At 39.0% G+C, this 21,423-nt stretch overlaps 1 protein-coding gene across 1 annotated transcript in view; it reads left to right on the top strand.

Moving 5' to 3' along the window:
- The window catches only part of taf3 (TAF3 RNA polymerase II, TATA box binding protein (TBP)-associated facto), a 200,044-nt gene extending 178,863 nt beyond the window's left edge, over nt 1–21,181 (top strand). Inside the window, exons 5-7 of the mRNA XM_072562997.1 lie at nt 11,293–11,557; nt 18,138–18,244; nt 20,640–21,181. Coding sequence (XP_072419098.1) covers nt 11,293–11,557; nt 18,138–18,244; nt 20,640–20,754 — 487 coding nt within the window. The 3' untranslated portion in view covers nt 20,755–21,181. The remainder of the gene's footprint in view (nt 1–11,292; nt 11,558–18,137; nt 18,245–20,639) is intronic.
- The last annotated feature ends 242 nt before the right edge of the window (nt 21,182–21,423 follow it).

The raw sequence follows: 21,423 nt of genomic DNA, 5'->3' as shown, positions 1-21,423 counted from the left end.
TGGGATGGACAGTAAATGCTAGCCTAGTCAGCAACATCCTCATCACATGAATGAACATTTTTTTTAAAAAAACTACTGAAGGAGAATGCTCTATAAACATTCCCATCCTCAATAATGGAGGAGCTCAGCCTATCAGTACCATAGGTTTGATTTGATTTATTATTGTCACACGTACCTAGGTACAGTGAAAAGTGTTGTGTGCAGTACAGGCAGATCATAACATATAAAGATCATAGGGTGTTTGAACAGCGAGGAATACAAAGTTACAGCTGCAAAGAAGATGCAGAAAAGCAAGATCAATGTTAGATTTGAAATTTGAGAGGTCCATTCAGAAGTATGATAACAGCAAGGAAGGAGCTGTTCTTGAACCTGTTGGTACATGTGTTCAAGCTTTTGTATCTTCTGCCTGACAGAAGAAGCTGAAAGAGTTTAAACCAGGCTGGGAGTGGTCTTTGATATTGGCTGCCTTATAGAGGCAGTGAAAAGTGTAGTTGGAGTCCGTGGATAGATGCATTAGGCTGTGTTCACAACTCTCTGTAGTTTCTTACAATCCTGGGCAGAGCAGTTGCCATACCAAGTTGTGATGCATCCAGATTTATATGGGGCATCTGTAAAAGTTAATGAGAGTCCTTCTGGATGTGCTGAATTTTTTTGGACTCCTGAGGAAAAAGAGGCACTGTTGTATCTTTTCGACTGTTGGATCAATGTCAGTAGTCCAGGAACGATTGTTGGTGATCATCCCACCTAGGAACTTGATGCCGTCAAGCATCTCCACCTCAGCTCCTTAGATGTAGATGGGGGAGCGAGGGCTTCCTCCTTGCTTTCTGAAGTCAATGATCAGCTCTTTAGTTTTGCTGACAATGAGGAAGGGATTTTTATCTTACCATGACACAAAGCACTCTATTTCTTTCCTTGGTTCTGTATTATCGTTGTTTGCTATCTGGCCTACAATGGTGGTGTCATCAATGAACTTGTCAATGACGTTTGGATGATATTTGGCCACACAGTCATGTGTGTACAGTAAGGGACTGAGTATATGAGGCTTCCTTGTGAGGCACTGGTGTTGAGAATTGTTGTGGAGGAGGTGCTGTTACCTATCTTAACTAATTGTCTGTGTGTCAGAAAGTCAAGGCTCCAGCTGCAGAGGGTGGAGCAGAGACCTAAGTCTCAGAGTTTGGAGATTAGCTTGGTTGGGATCATAGTTTTGAAGGCAGAACTGGAGTCAGTGAGTAGAAGCCTGATGAAGGTATCCTTATTATCCAGGGGTCAGTGTTGGACTAGGGAGATGGCGTCTGCTGTGGACCTGTTGTGTCGGTAGGCAAATTGCAAGGGATCAAGGTCGGCTGCGAGGCTAGAGTTGATGTGAGCTATGACTAACCTCTTGAAGCACTTCATAAAGCTGAAATAGTTGTAACAGTCTGCAACCAGAACTGCTAAGTGAATGATCCATCTCAGCCTTCTCCATAAATTTCCAGCATTTCAGATACCGGTATTTAGTCAACTCAATTCACTCTGCATGATATGAAGAAATGGCTGGAGCACTGGATATTGCAAAGGCTATCAGCCTTGATGATATTCCAGCAATAATACTGAAAACTTGAGCACCAGAGTTTGACATACCCTTAGCCAAGCTGATCCAGTACAGCTACAATTCTGACATCTACCTATGAATATTGAAAATTGTCCAAAATCACACAAAAAGCAAGACAAATCCAACCTTGCCAGTTACCACCCTGTCAGTGGCACTTGCTTAGCACTAACCTGCTCAGCTTGGGTTGCACCAGGGCCACTTAGCACCTGACCTCACTACAGCCTTGGTTCAAACATGGACAAAACTGAATTTCAGAGGTGAGGTGAGAATGATAGCCCTTGACATCAGTGCCGCTTTTGAAGTAGTGTGAGATCAAGGAATCTAGTGAAAGTGGAGTTGATGGAAATTGCAAAGAAAACTTTCAGTTGGTTAGGGTCAGACCCGACACAAAAGCAGATGGTTGTAGTTGCAAGAGGCCTTCAACTCAGCCCCAGGATATCTCTGCGGGAATTCCTTAAGAGTGGCTTTTGCCCAACCATATTCAGCTGCTTCTTTGATGACCATCCCTCGATGAAAAGTTTAAAAAGTGGGGTTGTTCATTGGTTGCACAATGTTCAGCACCATTTGTGACTCCTCAGATACTGAGTTCATTACCTGATTCAGCAAAACCTGGACAATATCCTGTTTGGGCTGACAAATGGCAAGTAATATTTGTGTCACATAAGTGCCAGGAAATTGCCAACTTCAGCAAGAGACAATCAAAACACCACTCCTTACCAGTCAATGGAATTAGCATGGGATCCAGTGGTGCTATCAACATCTTGGAAGTTTCTGTTGACCAGAAACTGAACTCAGCAGCACTCGCCACGTAAATATTGTGGTTACAACAACCAATCAGGAGATAGGAATCCTGCAGCGAGTAACTCACCTGCTGATTCCCCAAAGCCTATCACCATGAAAAAGGGACAAGTCAGGAGTGTGATGGATTGCTCCTCACTTGACTGGATGAGTGCAGCTCCAACAGTGTTCAAGAAAATTGACACTATCAAGAACAAAGCCTGTCCTTCGTGGAGAAATTTATGAGGAAAAACACCTTTGACCACAAGTCCATCAGGAAGTGGTCAGCACGTAGTGTCCTTGAGACCCTTTGGGAAAAGGAGAGGGCGGATCCTGTCGAGCGGTTCCCTGAGCAGACTGTCAAAGCCATTTGGCAGAATGCCTCATCGCCAGAACTTTCCAACAAGCACCAAGACATGACTTGGCTGGTGGTGAGAAGGGCTCTGCCTGTGAGATCCTTCATGCACGCCCGGACTCTCTGCCGCACCGCACGCTGCCCTCGAAGTGGCTGCGGTGGGGATGAGACTGTCACACCCCTCCTTCTGGAATGTGCCTATGCAGAGGAAGTCTGGAGAGGAATGCAGTGGTGCTTGTCGAGGTTCGTCCCGAGCAGCGCTGTGACGCGGGACTCCATGCTCTACGGCCTGTTCCCCGGGACTCACACCGAGACGAACATTAACTGCGCCCGGAGGATCATCAACTCGGTGAAGGATGCTCTCTGGGCGGTCCGAAACCTGTTGATCTTCCAGCTGAAGGAGTTGACCCCGACTGAGTGTTGCAAACTGACACATTCTAAGGTCCAAGGCTACGTGTTGAGGGACGCGCTGAAGCTTGGGACAGCTGCCGCCAAGGCGCGGTGGGGAAAGACCACCGTGTAAGATCGGCCTGCCTAAAGAAGAACAGGGGGCCCATGCGGACGTTTTTTGGGCTCTGCTGATGCCTCAGCCAAATATATGCATAACATTGAGAAATGCACAGACCTGTATATGACAATGATAAATTCGAATCTGTGTTTGTAAATGTGGACATATGTATGGCATGACCAAATGTACAGACCATCAAATCATTTTATGAATAAAGTATATTTTTGAAATAAAAAAAAATCAAGAACAAAGCAGCCTACTTAATTGGCACTGCACTAATATGATGTAGTAAGCTGCATTTAGTCTGAGGAGTGAATTGGTTTGATGATCGCAATGATCTTTTCACAACCTCTTGCTACTTTCCATAGTAACTGTAATTTCCACATTGCGAGCAAGTTGGGTTTTATTGTTTTGAGAAAGGAGGCAAGCTGTGACACTGCTGCTGATCTCTCCATGAACAATTTTCTGCAATCTGTCTACTGACCCTCAAATATTATTCTTCATATGATTGCCATTCCTCAGTTCACTGCTCAGCAACATTATTGCTCAGGAAAGGGAAGATATTAATGTTCTGCCCTTTCAAATATAACTCTACTTGATGCATTCTTTAAAAGCCTGGGCTTTTTTTTTAATTTCCAACTATTAAACCATCTTTAACCTCCTCCTCCTCTAACCTTCAATTCCTCACTCACTACTATCAACACCTCACTCTGTGCTGTTTTAACCATTCCGTCCTTCTAGTCAAATTTATCATCTCACCTGAAGCAACAAAACCGCCCCTTTCAAAGTCAGCAGTGACAGTCTATGTGATGATAACATGAATGCCACTCCTCCATGACATCTCCTCGGTCTTCAATATGAATGACTTTTTGGGTCTCCTCCTTATCCTACCTGTGTTGGAATCTAAAGTCTTGTTTCTGTCTTTAACCTACAGAATTAACACTACTGCTGTTGTTGACTTGTCATTGAAACCTCAGAAGTTTACATCCTGTCTCCCAGAAATACATGCTCTGCCCTTTCAACAAGTGCATTTACTTAGAAATGTTAAGTAAATGTAGTTCATGTTCTAAACCACAAATATGTCAGACAATATATTAGCAAGGGTAATTACAAATTGTGCTTTATTATTCTGCTTAAAGCAAATTCCCCAATAGAAATGATTAACAGCAATCGTTTAAAATTCTGAGCAGCAGCAGCTTCCTTTTTGCTTTTAGCAATTTCCATCTGTTCTCAATTTTCCCCACTTGCGATTGTACTGACTCAAGACAGCAATCCCACAACCCATGGTTGCCCTCTGGTACCTTTCCCAGATGCCATGTTTGATGTCTGAACTCAAATAATTAGTGAATATCAACAGGTTATTTGGTCACAGAGTGTATCACACAGCTGGCGGAATACAAATATTAGTTTGTGATGTGAGCACAATTGAAGCAAGCCAATCTTGTCTTTTCCTGGCATCAATAAATGTGCTACTTTTCCTAGAACCACTCAATCTGTAGCAATCTAGAGTAGGAATTGGAGATGCTTCTTCTCTCTGCTTGATTGAGAGGCACTGAGGCTTCTCATAATCCCCAAATGGATCCTTTTATAAAATGTGAATAAGTCAGGAATCCTTTTGCAATCTATCAATTTCACTGTCTAATTTATAAAGCTTTCCCAATTGGTAATTGATAAATTGTTATGGATCTCAGTTGGGTTCTACTTTTATCTTTTACTCCATGACATTCTACTGAATAGATCACACTTAAGTGCAATTTTAATTTGGCTTCACATTGCATTTTAATAAGAGACTTTTGTCAGGTTCCATAGCCTTATACTGGAATTTAGTTGTTCTAATTTTCTGTTTTGAAGTTCCTTATCATATAAACTGCCATGTCATGTTGCAAGTGTTTTGTGCAAGGTTTATTGTGATAGCGTGTAATCACATTAGAATGTGGATATTGGTATCAATCATGTGTGATAAAAAGATATGGTTGCACTGGAGTCAATGAACCCAAATGATTTCAGCCTGCAGAAACTGTATTTAATTGTTGTTTGTCTTGGTTACTGCACTCCTTTGGATAATGCATCTTTGATAGAAGTTAAGATTTCAGTGTAAATGCAGAATTATGTTGCTCGTTTATATTTAATTGATTGTAGCACTAATTTGGTTAGAAGCTGAGCGACAATTCCCAGACTGCAGCTTTGAGTTCACTAGACATCTGCAACTATCCTGCATGCCTTTTTCCAACTATTACTTTAGGAAGGAAGTGCTGCATTAGATAATGTTTTAAAAATCCCTTTTAAGTGCAAGCCTAATAACCTCCTGCCTTTGTGTATGTCCCATTTCTCACTGATTAAACTGTTCAGCTATTTGAAGTCATTTTAGCAAGGATGAGAGCATTTTTATGAACTTTACTTTCCCACATACAAGTGTGACTCAGAATATTTCACTTCTGTCTGGCAAATGGTTATTAGAGGGAATGATTCCGCCGCACCCCCCCCCCCCCCCCCCCCCACCCCTTCCCATACGATATTTTGAGTTCATGATTAGTTCAAGTTAATGGTTATTAATTGTTAAACAATGCAAGAACCATTACATCCTTGACAACTAGAGTTTGCAACCAAAGAGCATTGTGTTGGATTAGTTTTAATTTTTTGTCTATTTAATCAGCTTCACAGTTTTATTTTCAATTCCTTGTGAATTTTGCTCTCATTCACAATGTGTGAATGTAGTGAATGGATCATCCTCGAATCAATACAAGTTGCAAATCATACTTCCATCCACATTGCCCTACAATATTACTTACTGCAATGTCATAGAGTTCCTTCTACTGTACCAACGTAACAAATCTTCATTTCCCAACTAATGACCAGTGTAATAATATTCCATATTTCACAGCAGTCAACTTGTATCCCTCTTGAATGAAATGCCAGGTTAGTGCTGAATAAAAAGTTGCTTTGAATTGAATTGAGCCATCAGAACTCATGTTACATAGGTTCCTTATACCCAAAAAGCAGAAGATTCTTATTCCATCAGTTTGAGCTAAATTTCAGAAATTATGTTGAGGGAATGAAGAGCACCCAGTTCTTGAGTGAGTTATATTGGTTACAGTAAATTATACTGTCTGCTGTCCATCATTAGATTTATTTTTATTTTTGTACTAAAACATACCTTGCTTATTTTTACTTCAAAAATCAGCAATTTAGGAATTGTGGCATTACATGCTATTGAGTCAGTGTCAATAATGCTCTAATTCATCACTTGGCTTTAATAATAAATAATTATGCAAATATAAGTTACACTGTTAGAACTTGTAAGCTTCATAAAGTGACAGAGGCTGGGCTTGGAAGATTAAAAACTAAAAAGAGTGAAAATAAGAGTCGAACATATCAAAGAGAGAGGTGAATTTGTGCAGGAGAGAAGTAAAGGAAGCAGAAAAAGCAAATCTGATGATGTCATAGAATGGTTATGGTTTTTTTTATAGAATCCCAACAATGTGGAAGCAGGACATTTGGCCCAAGAAGTCCACGCCGACCCTCCAAAGCACAACCCACCTAGACCCATTCCTGTAACCCTGCATTTCCTATGGCTAACCCACCTAACCTACACATCTCAGAACACTACAGGTAAATTAGCATGGCCAATTCACCCTTGAACTGTGGGAGGAAACCGGAGCACCTGGTGGAAACCCACGCAGACCCGGGGAGAACATGCAGACTCCACACAGACATTTGCCTTAGAATTGAATCAAACCCAGGTTCCTGGCAACGTGAGGCAACAGTGCTAACCACTGAGCCACCATGTTGGCCCTGGCGATACTGATAGTGCCATTCAGCCTATAATGTCCATGCAACTATGTCTCACTCTCTTGCCTTTTCTCCGTAACCCTACAAGTTGTTTCTCTTCTAATAATTATCCAAACTCTTTTTAAAGTCATGGTTTTTACCTGCACTACCCTCTGAGGTTATGTGCTCCAAATCCTAACTGTTCACTGAGTAGAGCAAATAGTTAGGGAACACCAGCACCTCCAAATCCTGGAAAGAGAAGGTTTTCATCATGTTGCCTTTGATTGTTTTGTCGTATATCTTTGCCCTTCCACGAATGGGAGTAGTTACTTTCTGTCTGAACCCCTCATAGTTTGAATGTTTCTATCTATCCTCTCAACTTTCTCACTTTGTCTTGAAGGAGAACAACCTCAACTTCTCTAATCTATCCCCATAACTAAAGTTTCTCGCTCCTGAAAAAGAAAATAGAAAATAATTCACTTCCGGAAAGTGATATACCTGTATGGTGGTGAGAAGTAAAAGTATGTATGCCAGACTACAAATTGGGGGATAAATATTTGCCACTCAGCAAGTACAGGCTATGCTGTAAAGTTCCATAACTTAATATGCAATAGCCATTGCTGCCCTTTTATTTTCCCTTCCCATTTTCTTTCCCTGTATATGTTTTCCAAATGTTGCACAGTTTCCCAATTCAAGCAAGGATTGGGTAACTCGCCATTTGTATTCTCAGAGAGGATTCTGAAACTTATTCATCCTTCTGTATCTCTAGAGAAACACTTGACATGCACCCAGCTTCTGCATTGTGCTTTCCCGGCATTCTGATTAACTGTAGCCACAAATAAAGGGATTGGGGCTCCAGACTTTTATTCACCCACCTTGTTAAAGTTTTTCCAGGTGTGTTGAATTTTATCCAGCTACAACCAAATATTTGTTTGTGAAAATAATAAATCTTAGCGAATAAGCAATAACAACAATGATGTTTGTGAATTTTATTTTAATTACACATTTTGCCTCTACATCTACCTTGACTATCCCATCTTAAATATGAGGACTTGGTTTGAATATTAATAAATCAATACACAACATTATTTTCAGTTTAAGGTGAAATAGTTAAGGATTAAATGCTGCAAGATTATAAAACCTAACCTCAAGCACCCTTTCCAATACCTGTGAAAATCTGACTGTTGCTATCTAATTCCACCCACATCAATTTTGTTTTTCTCTTTATTTCCTGTGTGCCTATTTCCAAAGTCAGAACATTATGTTATGGAAAGGTCACATTGTTTGCTGCCTTCTTTAATAATTGCTATGTTTAGGTGTAATTTAGCCTTCAAGGTTAGTCAGTCATAGACATTATGTTGTTTCAGCTACACTGTAAATTGCTGGTCACATTTCATTTGGCAAAATGGCAGTGGTTTGGCAGCAACTTGCATTTATATAGCATCTTTAACAGCACAAAATATTCGTGCGCATTTTATATGCAAGTTGCATGATGAGCATATAATGACAATCATTTTGCTTAACTGCAGCAGATTGCAACAAGATTTACAAGCAGAAATATACTTACCAAGTGTAAGAGCGCTGAAGCTAGACCAGTAGTATGTTTTCTTTCATCGTGGAGTTATATTTTCACAGGTTTGGTTGATGCAGGCAAGAGTTTCTTGGCACCGAGAGCTAGAAGAAATGGTTAATTTTCCAACTTGCATAAGCGATATTTAGTACGTAGGTGGAAACTGTATGAATTCCTATATGCAAAACAAATGTAGCTTCTTAAACTCCTTTGCTTAATTACTTCAAATAATTTTTGATAGTACTTAAGTGGTGCTTGACATGGCCTTTCATACGGATGTCTCCCTGGAGACATTCTTGTGCCTGGTGCAGATAGTTTGCCAATGTGTGGTGCATAGAATAAAATTCAAGAGCATTGTACAAGAAAATGAATGGCACACCACAGAATTTCATCTGAAAATATTGCATTGAGAAAGAATTATGAAAACTTGTAATTAGCTATTCTTAATCAAATATAAAAAATATTCATTATCTTTCATTCCTTCCACTTAGATTCTTGATTGTGTATGATTGACCTTGAAAGGTTTCTCATTTTTAATGTTAAATATCTATTCTTAAACTGCACATTGGGACTGCTCTAGCTAATCACTCAAGTACCTACTGCAAACTAAAATAGTATGATAGATTTTATCTCCTACACGCACACTACCTTTCAAGTCCATCAGTCATCATTTGCTTTACCTTGTAGGCTTTGTCAAAAATAGGAAAATAAAATACATTCTCAATTTATTAACTTCTATTTAAGGGCTGAGTTAGTTGGCTCAATAGGTTCATCATCTAGAGTGCAGTGCAGAATAATGCCAACAATTCTTGCATCATCTGAGGTTGATCTTGTGGCCTGCCTTCTCACCTAGCCAGTAATGATACCATGATATTGTAAATTAACAACATTTAAATTAGCTCATTTCTTGCTATCTATTAAGAGGCATGGAACCACGTCTGGTAGCTGCAATTAAGATACAGACTATACATAACCTAACTGAGTGGTAAAAATTCGCAAATGGCTCAAAAGGCATCCTTCAGTACTTTTGGTACTATCAGATCTCCTGTTCTCTTATTTGATCTCTTTTTTGTTAGTTTTAATTTTACATTTCTGTTTATTTTCTTCCATGTTTGAAGTTTGCAAATTTTCACTGTTTTAGAGACATAGTCACAGAGCCATTCAAAGTCTACAGCACAGAAAAGGGCCCTTCGGTCCATCAAGTCTGTGCCAGTCAAAAATAAGCACCTAACTATTCTAATCTCATTTTCCAGCTCTTGTCCCATTACATTGTATGCTTTGGCATTGCAAGTGCACATCTAAATACATGCTTTCTTCTGTCACTGTAACAACAGTCAGTGGCAACTTAAATATGTGAAACAGTTAGTGTTTCAAAGATTTTGCAGAGGTCTTTTCTATCGCTTTCCTTATTTCAACTATTCAGAATTATTATTGGATGGAAACATGACTTAATTGTATTGATTTGGGCAGTGTGACCCAATTAATTTTTGAGTCAGAAACCACCTTCAAGTATAGTCATACCCACACACTTCAGGCATCTAGGGCAGTGGATTTGTCCATGACAATGGAGGAGTTAAGGATAAGTTCTGTCATGGTTCCATGGAAAATAATGAAGATTGGTAATGGTCCAGTATTAATGGGATTTAACCCTAATGCAACTCAAGACAGTAGAATTTGAAATTACTGGAGTACTTTATCCGAATAATTCTTTTTAAAAATAGGTATTCAACAAGGTGCAAAATCTCAATGATATGCAGTTTTGGAATACATATGCAACTTTGACTGGTTAGGTTTGTTTTAGCTTTAATCATAGCTTTTAATTTGAAGTGCAAAAACAAATTCTTAAGCATGTTCATCATTTTTAAAAGATAAATGTTTGCATAATTAATATTCTGCTAGATCAAAGATAAATACAGGTTTCCTGGGTTGGACTGTTTAATGTTTGGCCATTTAATTATTCTTATTTGCATATATAATTAAATAGACTTTCCTTTTAAATTTATCTTATTCCTAGTTGCTAACTTGTAAGGAATCCAAGAAGTTATCTGTAGTGAGTGTTAGTAATAGCAATATTATTCTCATTCATATTAAAACTCAGCATAAATGTCCTTGTACTGTCTCCCCTGTTCTTCCTCGTGTCCTAAAGATTAATGTTTGGATGCGCTATGTCTCCCCCATTTGGATGTTAATAACAGAACACCTTTTCCAGAAAATCTGAAGGAGGGTGGTAAGGGTCGTAGAAAGGGGAAACTACGACTTGAGACAATCCTGTGCAGACACCAACAATTTCCAACAACTGTCATGGGATAGTGGTTTGATGAGAAATCCAGCTATATTTTTCTTCCGTCCTTAGCCAAAGCTTAACCCTGTCCACTTAGTTTCCGTTTCTGCTTCTGATTGATATTAGCTGGTTCGATGCAGCACCCGTATTGAATTCGGAGCTTTTCTGGTTTGTTTGGTTCAGTGCCACATTCAAGGGGAGTAATTGAAAATATTTTCACAGAACCGCTCAAGACTTCAGCCTGGTCCAAACTAAATAATTTTCTCAACATGATTTGCATTAGTGACATCAAAATGAATTTTAGCAGCTTAATTGAATGTCTTTTCCAAGTATGAGAATTAATGAGAAGTGTGACCAACCATCTCCTTATAACTAATTCACACTGAAATAAGCATTTGATGGCTATGATGCAATAACTTGTCTTTTTTATTTGCTCTTTCAGTGTCATCAGCAAGGTAGTCCCAGTCACAGAGGCAAAGCCATCACCTCCTGCGGGGCACCCAAAGACTCCACCACCACCATCTCCAGCGCCAACTCCAATTCATATAGCCCCACCAGTTACACCAACGTCTCTTCCTGTACCCACAGCTGTTCCATCACCAGCTCCTACTCTTCCTGTTATATCTCCTGCAGTTTCAGGCTCTGGAGCAGGAGCCTCAAAAACACCAGTCAGAAGTGTAGTTACAGAGACTGTCAGTACTTACGTGGTGAGTAGCACTTCAGAAATTAAATTCACATTTTTCAAAATATCTACTTTTTATAAGTATTCTCAAGTTGACAAAATCTTAAACTATCAAAGTAAAGGAATTACAGACAAAACAACTTATTGCATTGGAACTTCAGTTTCTTTTCAGGTCTGTATAGATTAAAATTGTCCTTGTTCTGCAACATTATGTTAACTTTCGAGTTCCTTGAAGAAAAAGATTGCATTAAAGAGCTTATTTTCACTTCTCATCAACATCCTGTTCTGTGGTACAATTTCATGGGGCTCCTTAATACCTTGTCATTTCTCATGTGTGACTGTAGCAGAGTATTTACGATGGAACGCACTGCAACTGAGCTCCATCCTGTGCTCACCAACACTGTTTCACCATTAAAATTCTGTTTCAGTCCAGAGCAGGAATCCTGAAAAGTCTTACCCTGCTCTTGTCTGAAGCCAGCTGAAGCACCTGTACCTTTGTCCCTGCTGAAGTCGACAAAGCATAGCAGTCTGGGCATCAGTCTAGCCTGAATAATTTTGTTTCATGAGGAGCAATTAAGTAATCAACTAAGCCTTGAGAGGAGATTTGCTATTTATTTAAATGTGACCTATGGCTTTACTGCAGAAAATCTGGAAGAATTCAAAAGGTTTTCTTGCTCTGCTATCAAATGAAACTATCTTAAACATCGTGATCTCTTAAAAAGAACTTGTTCAGTCTTTAGTTAAATTTTTCATCCATATATAATATATCCACATGGTTACTTAATTAGTCTTCTAGAATAATATGATTGAATTAAGTTGAAATTAAGTACACTGTGCTGAGACTGAAATAAATTTAACCAACCCTTTCTATAACTACAAACAATATTTGCACAATCAAAAGCATAATTTGCATAAAGATTTTGATATAAAAATTTTCAAAGAACTTTTTTACACCAAGGGATGAAGGGAAAAGATTTGAGGAGTGCTTTGAAGGAAGAGAAAGTAATAAATGACAGAAGGGCTTAGGTTGAATGTTCTAGAATATTGACCAAGATAGGAAAACAAGGAAGAGAAATGCAAAGAAGGATGGATACAGAAACATATGGCAAAATAAAGTAGTTGAGGTAGGGAAGAGAAAAGGTATCTGTGATTTGAACAATGAATATAAGACTTTTGAAACTGGAATGTAGCCGCTGAAGAAGGGCAAGTACAAATATATTAGGGAGTGGGAATTACTGTAAGAGGAAAGGCAGACTGTGGCCATTTTGACAAGTTGCAATTTGTACAGCTCTGAAGTTGTAGGATCCAGGAAGAGGATTATTGGAACAGCGGAATCAAGGTGACAAATAAATTGATGAAAGAATGAGATAGAATTAAAGATTCTGCGGCACTCGAGTTTCCACACATAGCTGAATGGGACCATGATGTGTTGCAGCTCCTGACTTACTGTGTAAGAACTGTCAAAGTTTGAGAGGAATTTTGTTTCTAAGGTCGAGAGTTCTGGCTTGGAGCAAAACATAATGACTTCTGATTTTGCAGAAGTTGAATTGGCAGAACCTCTTGCTCAACGAGGTCTTGATGCCTGCTCAATAAATAATAATGAAGTGGTCAAGAATAGAATCATTAGGACATGTGACGTGTACAATTCAGAAGCAGAACACAGGGAAATAAGACAACAAATCAAAAGGTGCAGCACTGACAATATAGAGTCAGGAAGGTAAGATGATATCCTGGGATACCTTAGTAAGGAGTCATGGAAGGGCAATGCCATATAGGTTACCAACTAAGAGAAAATAACTAACTGTGGCAAACACAATAGAGCAGTAGAAGTAGTATGGGAGGATAGTATAAAAGCAATCACCAACAGATGTTATTGGTGATTTTGACAAGGGCATGTTCAGTGCTTCAGGCAAGGTAGAAGCTTATTAAATGGTTTCAAAAAAGAATGGTGAGAAGAAGTAAGGTTGGTGCAGGGATTTGTGTCAATTCATGGTGAGGCACTTTAGGAAAAAAGGGAAAGATGAGGTCATTAGAAAGGACACAATGATTAATTGAGAGCTTTTTTAAGGAGTGAGATCTTTTCTCCCTTGCCCTTTAGAGTTGCCATATGTGATGGTGCCTGGGCCTTAAGTAACTTAATTCTTTGTTCAGAACTGTGTTGCATGTTTCTTCTTTTCTTTATGTATTTTAGCTGTTCCCAGCTGACTCTTTCTCTGTAAAGTTGTGGTACCCAATTACAGTCCAACTGCTGGTGTCCTTTGTCTTTGTACAAGGTCTGGCCCTCTTTTCCACAACAAAATGTTTGATACAAATTGAGTAAATTAATGAGATCAGCCCTTAGACACCCATCCATCATTTTGCATTCTTGAATGCCTCAGTTGATTGTGTAGAGAATTAATATGTTAACTCATGAATTTGTTTTCTGCAGTAAATTTTGTTGTCTTGCACGAGAGAGTCTATCGTTGTGTATGTAGAACCAGGGAAGGAAATGGTTACACCCTCCTACACTGTTCACCTGCCTCCCATATTAAATCTGCTAAGTAAGCTTGTTCAGTGCTTTGATTGTGCAATGTAAGAACCACAAGTATATGCATTTCTCGGCAAAGTATAAGCGGTGCTTGTGCATTTGTACTTTATCTTTTATATACATGTTTCCTGCTTCTCAAAGTACTTACGTTAGTGGTGGGTGTAATGTATGAAACAACATGAAATGCATCATGGTTTACAGCTGGTTAGTAATGAAATAACAAATTCAAAAGACCAATTTTAAGAACTGTGTCCATTTAACCACCATTTTCTTATTTGAAATCTTATTTCCTCTGTAAAATATGTTCTGAAGTTATCATATCTAGCATTAAGTTCTGTGACATACATAGTGTAAGCTTATTCAGTTGGCCTGTAAAAGCATGTCTCTGAACACCTTTAGCAGCCATGTGTTCTTGGAGTGTGTGTAAACAGTGGCATGGCGGGGGTGAGCAAAGAAAATGTCACAATGAAACACTAATGTGAATGCTGTGTTCTCTGATCATATCTCAATATTTCACAAACTGAGCCTGGAGTCACTTGCTCATCTGTTGCATGCAAGCACTCTACTGTATTATGTGAAATCATTTTGTATTGATCATTGTGCAACAGTATAGAAAAAAAAAATAAAATGCATTAAACACTAGATTTTTCCAAGAAGCAGGCAGTGACTATTAGGGTACACAGCAGGGATCAGTGCCTGGACCTCAGCTATTCACAATATATAATTAATGATTTAGCTGAGGGAACGAAATGTAATGTTTCCAAACTTTCAGTTGGCACAAAAACTGGGTGGGAAGGTGATCTGTTAGGAGGATGCAGAGGTGCTTCAGTGTGATTTGGACAAGTTGAGTAAGTTGGCACATGCATGTTAGATGCAGTACAATGTACATAAATATGAGGCTGTCCTCCTTGGATAACAGGAAGGCAGTTGATTATCTGAATGGCATAGATTGAGAAAGGGGAAGATGCAATGTGACCTGGGTATCCTTGTACACCAGTCACTGAAGGTAAGCATGTCGGTGCAACGGGCAGTGAAGAAAGCAAATGTTTTGTTGGCCATCAGTGGATTTGCGTACAGGTATGTCTAGCTGCAATTGTATAGGAGAAAGTGAGGACTTCAGATGCTGGAGATCAGAGCTGAAAATGTGTTGCTGGAAAAGCGCAGCAGGTCAGGCAGCATCCAAGGAGCAGGAGAATCGACGTTTCGGGCATGAGCCTTTCCTGAAAAAGGAATATTTCCTGCCCAAAACGTCGATTCTCCTGCTCCTTGGATGCTGCCTGACCTGCTGCGCTTTTCCAGCAACACATTTTCAGCTGCAATTGTATAGGGTCTTGGTGAGACTACAGCTTGAGTTTTGTGTGCAGTTTCAGTCTCCTTATCTGAGGAAGGATGTTTTGCTATGGAGGAAATACAACAAAGGGTTAGCAGACTCATTTCTGTGATAACGAAACTGACATATGAAGGCAGACTGGATTGGTTCAGACTCTATTCACTGGTGTTTAAAAGAATGAGGGGAATCTTGCCAAAATTTATAAAATTCTAACATGTCTAGTCAGGGTAAATGGAGGAAGGATTTTCCTGATGACCAGGGAGTCCAGAACTAGGGGACACAGTCTAAAGCTTTGGGTTGGGCCAGTTGGACTGAAATGAGGAGAAATTTCTTTGCCCAGAGATTGGTGAGCCGGTGGAATTCGCTGCCATTGAAAACAGTTGAGGCAAAAAAAAACTGCAGATGCTGGAATCCAAAGTAGACAGGCAGAAGGCTGGAAGAACACAGCAAGTCAGGCAGCACCAGGTGGTAGAGAAGGAGGGTTATGTCCAAAAAGTCAACTTCTCCACCACCTGATGCTTGCCTGGCTTTGTTCTGTCAGCCTTCTGCCTGTCTACTATAAAAAGCAGTTGTGACCAAAACATTGAATACTTTCACAAATTAGTTAGATATAGTTCTTGGAGCTAAAGGGACTAAAGGGGAAACTGAAACATGAGTTATGTGATCAGCCATGATCATATTGAATGGCAGAACAGGCTCGAAGGACTGGATGACCTCCTGTTCCTATCTTCTATGCTTCAGTGTAATACAAGATTCTTTCACTTGATAATTCATCAGAATTCAGTCCATTCCTGCTGGATGAGTACAAACCATCGGACTAAGTATATGACACTTCACTTGGCAAATTCACGCAAGACCTTTGGTCACTGCACGCCTTCCACTTACTTTCAAGCAGCCTGAATTTTAATTCTGCCTGTTTTTAAAGTGAGTTTAGTTAATTTGAACAGCCAAAAAGGAATGTCTAGAGCTTGCTGCGTTTGGATTCCCCATGCAGCATTTTTGAAATATCTGCGTGAAGAGGTGGAGACTAGGTCCTGTCAGTTAACATGCTTTCATTGGAATAAGCGATCAAGGTTTAAAATCTGAACAGGGATCCCTTTACTCTGAATCAATGATTTTAAAAGAGGAGGGAGAAAATTAGGTGGTGTGGCCAAATCTAAAATTACCTGCATATAAGCCCATTATTTTGTATGTCAATTTTTTTTCTTCAGGGTGTGTTGCATTGGAAATAATAATCCTATTTTCCAACAGGTAGTATATGTACATTATTAGTAAATTTATTCCAGTTACAGTTACAAAAGTAGAAAGTGCAGCAGTCATAAAAAGTTATGAAAGCACATAATGATAACATGAGAGAAATTGTATTAATGTCACTGTGGCAATTCATGCTCATTGGCTTCAGATAGGACATGAGACATATCAGAATAATCCACGTTAGCAAGAAGCTAGTACCCAACCTGACTGAAATTGCAACACTTAGGAAGAATTATTGCAGTTATGTAAGCCAATGTGCAGGTGTCATACTTGTATCAGAGCAGCCGAGGAGACTCGGTATCTTTGTTCCATGAGCTCCAGGTAATAAATTTCTCTCCACTATTTCCATAGGTAGATTTCATCTCTAAGGGATGCTGCGCTGCTTGAGTAGATGGAAGGACACTAAAATGCTGCAGTTGTCGTTAATTTAATAGCCTAACAATAATTCATTTGGTTGCCTAGGGCTCTGCAATACCAGTGAACTCACATTTAAATTTTGAGCTACCTGAATGAATTCCGTTTGCTTAGCTATTCCCAGCCCAAGCTTTTTTGACCTCTTCAGTTGATAGTGCTGAATTACAAAGTCATAGAGTTACACAGCACGGAACAGACTCTTTTGTCCAAATGATCCATGCTGACCAGGTATTCTAAATTGAATTAGACCCATTTTCCTGCAATTGCCCATTATCCTTCTAAACCTTTCCTATTCATGTCCCCATCAAAATGTCTTTTAAATGTTGTAATTGTAGCCGCCACTACCACTTCCCTGGCAACTCGTTCTATGCATGCATGTGAAAATATTTCCCCTCAGATCCATTTTAAATTTTTCCCCTCTTACCTTAAGACCTTGGCTTATTCACTTTATCTATGCTCCTCATGATTTTATAAACCTCTATAAGGTCACTCCTCAGCCTCCAGGTAAAACAAATCCCAGCCTATCCAGCTTCTCTTTTTAACTCAAACCCTCAAGTCCTGGCAACAGTGTTGTAAATTTTTTTCTGCACCCTTTCCAGTTTAACAGCATCGTTATTACAGAGTGACCAGAATTGTATGCAATATTCTAAAAATGGCATTACCATTTGTATTTGGACATCCCCCTATTCATATTGACTGCTGCTGACAATGTTTCTCAAGTCATCATTCTGTTTAGCTCCTATCAGACGTACGCTGATAGTGAACATGTGCAGGAACTTTGGAAGTTTTTCTTTCCCCTTCATTTCTAATACGAATTTAGTTTAGGAGCTATTTATTTCATTATTAAACGGACCTATGTTTTCATGTCCACATCAAATTCCCTTATGGAGTACCTCCCATACCGACAGCCTCCCAATTATGTAGTATCTTTTTTTTGAAACTCTGTGAAACTGGGATCAAAGATTATAGTTATTATGTGCAAGGTGTGAATGGCAAATTTGATACCAAAATTATCTATTTTAATTGTTAGACAATTATCTCAAAACAACATTTTCTTTGCTTCTTCCCTGCCCCTCTCAGATCCGGGATGAATGGGGAAATCAAATTTGGATCTGTCCTGGTTGCAACAAGCCAGATGATGGCAGCCCAATGATTGGCTGTGATGACTGTGATGACTGGTACCATTGGTAAGGGATCTTTTGCCTTGAATTTCTTGAATATCTGTGAAACAGTTGAAATAATGAATGGTGACTGTAAACTCACTGTGCTCCATTGAAAGAGAAACACAAGCAGCATAAGACAGTGTGTATTTATACTGAATAATTACAGTAAATCTATTATCTAAGAGTGAGGCATGTCAAAGTTGAAGCAACAGTCCTCCTTATGTTTGTTTTCAGTGCATTTTTAAAATATGGCAATGACTGACCAATTACATCAGAGCACTGATGTACTCCCCTTACATTATTTGGATAGCAGTTTGTGTTTACAGTTTGCACTGTGCATTGTGTTGTGGGGAAGGCAACTGTTTCTCCACCTGTGAAAATCAAAGATGTATAGACAGAAAGAATCTTGAAACCAAGTTGCACAACAGCTCTATTATTGTGAACCTTCTGATGATCACGTCCAGAAGTCCCTTAGAAAGATCCAGGGAAAAATTGCCTGCTCTCTCCACCAGTGCAGACTTGGAGGAAGCACGATATGAATTAAAAGGCAGGAAAGGATTAGGACAATGTAAATGCATCCCAAAAAAAAATTCAATACATGATGCCAGCTTCAAAATGCTCGCAAAGTATTATAGTGGTTGCATTTGTATTAACAATCTTCTGATGATCCCCAATCTTCCTTTGACAACATTTTTCATAAATCTCTTAAAATATGATTTCACTTTATTTCTCTGCATTACTTTTATCATCATTTATAAATATACCTTTTGACTTTCCCAAGTGAAGGGTTTTTTGTGACTTTTAGGATACATTAATATGCAACCTGGGCAGCACGGTGGCACAGTGGTTAGCACTGCTGCCTCACAGCGCCAGAGACCCGGGTTCAGTTCCCGCCTGGCTGTGTGGAGTTTGCACATTCTCCCCATGTCTGCGTGGGTTTCCTCCCACAGTCCAAAAATGTGCAGGTTAGGTGAATTGGCCATGCTAAATTGCCCATAGTGTTAGGTGAAGTAGTGTAGGGGAGTGTGTCTGGGTGGGTTGCGCTTCGGCGGGTCAGTATGGACTTGTTGGGCCGAAGGGCCTGTTTCCACACTGTAAGTAATCTCATCCTAACCTTAATGAAGCACAATTTTGGGAAGGCACATAACATTTGAGTTTAAATGGGACCATAATCCATCACTTCATATTAAAGGCACCAGAGGTATGAACTGCCTCTGGGGTTAGTTTCACATTTCTTGCTTATGCAATGCCTCAGGTGTTCAACCATTTAAATGCAACACATTTTAAGATTTTACAGCTGCTGCAAATTTCATCAATTTACTTTCAATTTGTTGAATCATAATTTCCTATCACAAGTAAAAGTATTCATAAGGCAAATGACACACTGTTTTTTATATATATAATCAGAAGTTGACACCAGGTTATAATCCAACAGGTTTATTTGAAATCAGCTTTCTGAGCACTGCTCCTTCATCAGGTGATCACTCCGAAAGCTGGTGATTTCAAATAAACCTGTTGGACTATAACCTGATGTTGTATGGCTTCTGACTTTGTCCACCCCAGTCCAACACAAGCACTTGCACATCACTGTTTGTGTAGGTATATGTCTCAACAACTTAAGGCAAATGGATCTGTGGTTAAATGTGAATCTCCCAAAGTTACTGTCACTATTGCATGGCTCCATAGTTAGCTTTGCAAAATTAGCATTTTAACCCGAGCATCCCTTTTTCTTAAAGACATGTTTTATTCGTCCATATATGCTCAATAAAGTCAGTGCAGCAAGTTAACTCTTAACATGACCATTTTGTCAGTTAAACAATAGTGACTTATAGTCCGTTCCTGTGACACTGAAAAATAAGTATTACAAATGTGGAGTCTCATTCTTTCAGGGTTTAAATTCTTAACTTTTACAAATGTCAAACTTAAAATTTTGGTTTTCTGTGTCCCCTCTCTCAATCCAGCATTTTGCCTTTATCTCTGTTTTGCTTACTAATTTGACTCCGGATTCAACCTTTTTAATTCACCCTGCTTTGCATATCTTTCACAATTTATTTCACAATCTTTAAATCTGTTTAGTTGAGGATGATATTCTGCTGATTGATCTATTCACGTATCTCAGGTGCTTCCCTTGCTATGCCACTTTTAGCTTGTGCTTTGAGCAATTTTGTAACAAATATTTTTGAATGGAAGGACGTTAGGCGTTATCTTCCCAACAGAAGATAATTTGCAATGCTCTAGCGCAGCAAACTCTGACCCGTACCTCAGGAGAATTACAATGATCTAGAGTAAAGTTAATTTCTGCCATACTCTTCAATACGCCGAATATTTATGTTTGTTGATCAGCTGGTGCTTTCTAAAAAAATGAGCATGAATTTTTCAGTTCTTGAAACTTTAGCTCACCGGATATTTACTTTATCAGGCCTTGTGTTGGGATTTCTGCTGCACCACCAGATGAAGTCCAATGGTTTTGCCCAAAGTGCATCAATAAGAAGAAGGAGAAGAAACATAAGAGAAAGAAATCGCGAGCACATTAAGAGGCCTTTCAAACTACGTTCCTCTTTTTTATAGATTTTTCCTTTTTATTTTCAGTTTTTGAATGGGCCACAATGGTAGTGAACTGTACAAAAACAAAAAAAATCCAATGCAGTGAGAGACGTGATTTACTATCTTTATACAATGCAGAAAATGTAAAATTGCTTATAGATCCCACCTATTTCCAAGAAAAGGCTAGAGAATTAAACCCATTGTTAGCCTTTTTGTGTAATTAATTGTATACTTTTAAAATGAAAGTTTGTATTATATATCACAATCATTTTTTGCATTCTATATGGACTTGTCATCCTTATAGTTAAGCTTGTAATATATTTTATCTTCTCTGCTCAGAACTCTCATTGCTTTAACAAACAGTGGCATGGTGATTATAACCAAAATAATGGATTGCTACAGTTTATTAAGAGAATAAATTACATTTTTTTTAAAAAACGTGCTGCTTTGACCATTTGTACTGATTGACAAGGAATATGATGGTTTGTGGCAGGCCTTCAACTTTTCAGATTGCATGTGGAAATATTTCTGTCAAAGCTGAAAAACTTTAGTTGAAGTACGCCAGGGTCTTCCAAGGGGAAAAAAAATCAAATAAATAACTTATTAAAATAAAGCAAAAAACATTCCTCATCAGTATTGCAGTTTATAAAGTGCAAGAG

This window comes from Chiloscyllium punctatum, chromosome 44 (assembly GCF_047496795.1).
Source record: "Chiloscyllium punctatum isolate Juve2018m chromosome 44, sChiPun1.3, whole genome shotgun sequence".
Lineage (NCBI taxonomy): Eukaryota > Metazoa > Chordata > Chondrichthyes > Orectolobiformes > Hemiscylliidae > Chiloscyllium > Chiloscyllium punctatum.
This window is presented reverse-complemented; position numbering and strand designations above follow the sequence as displayed.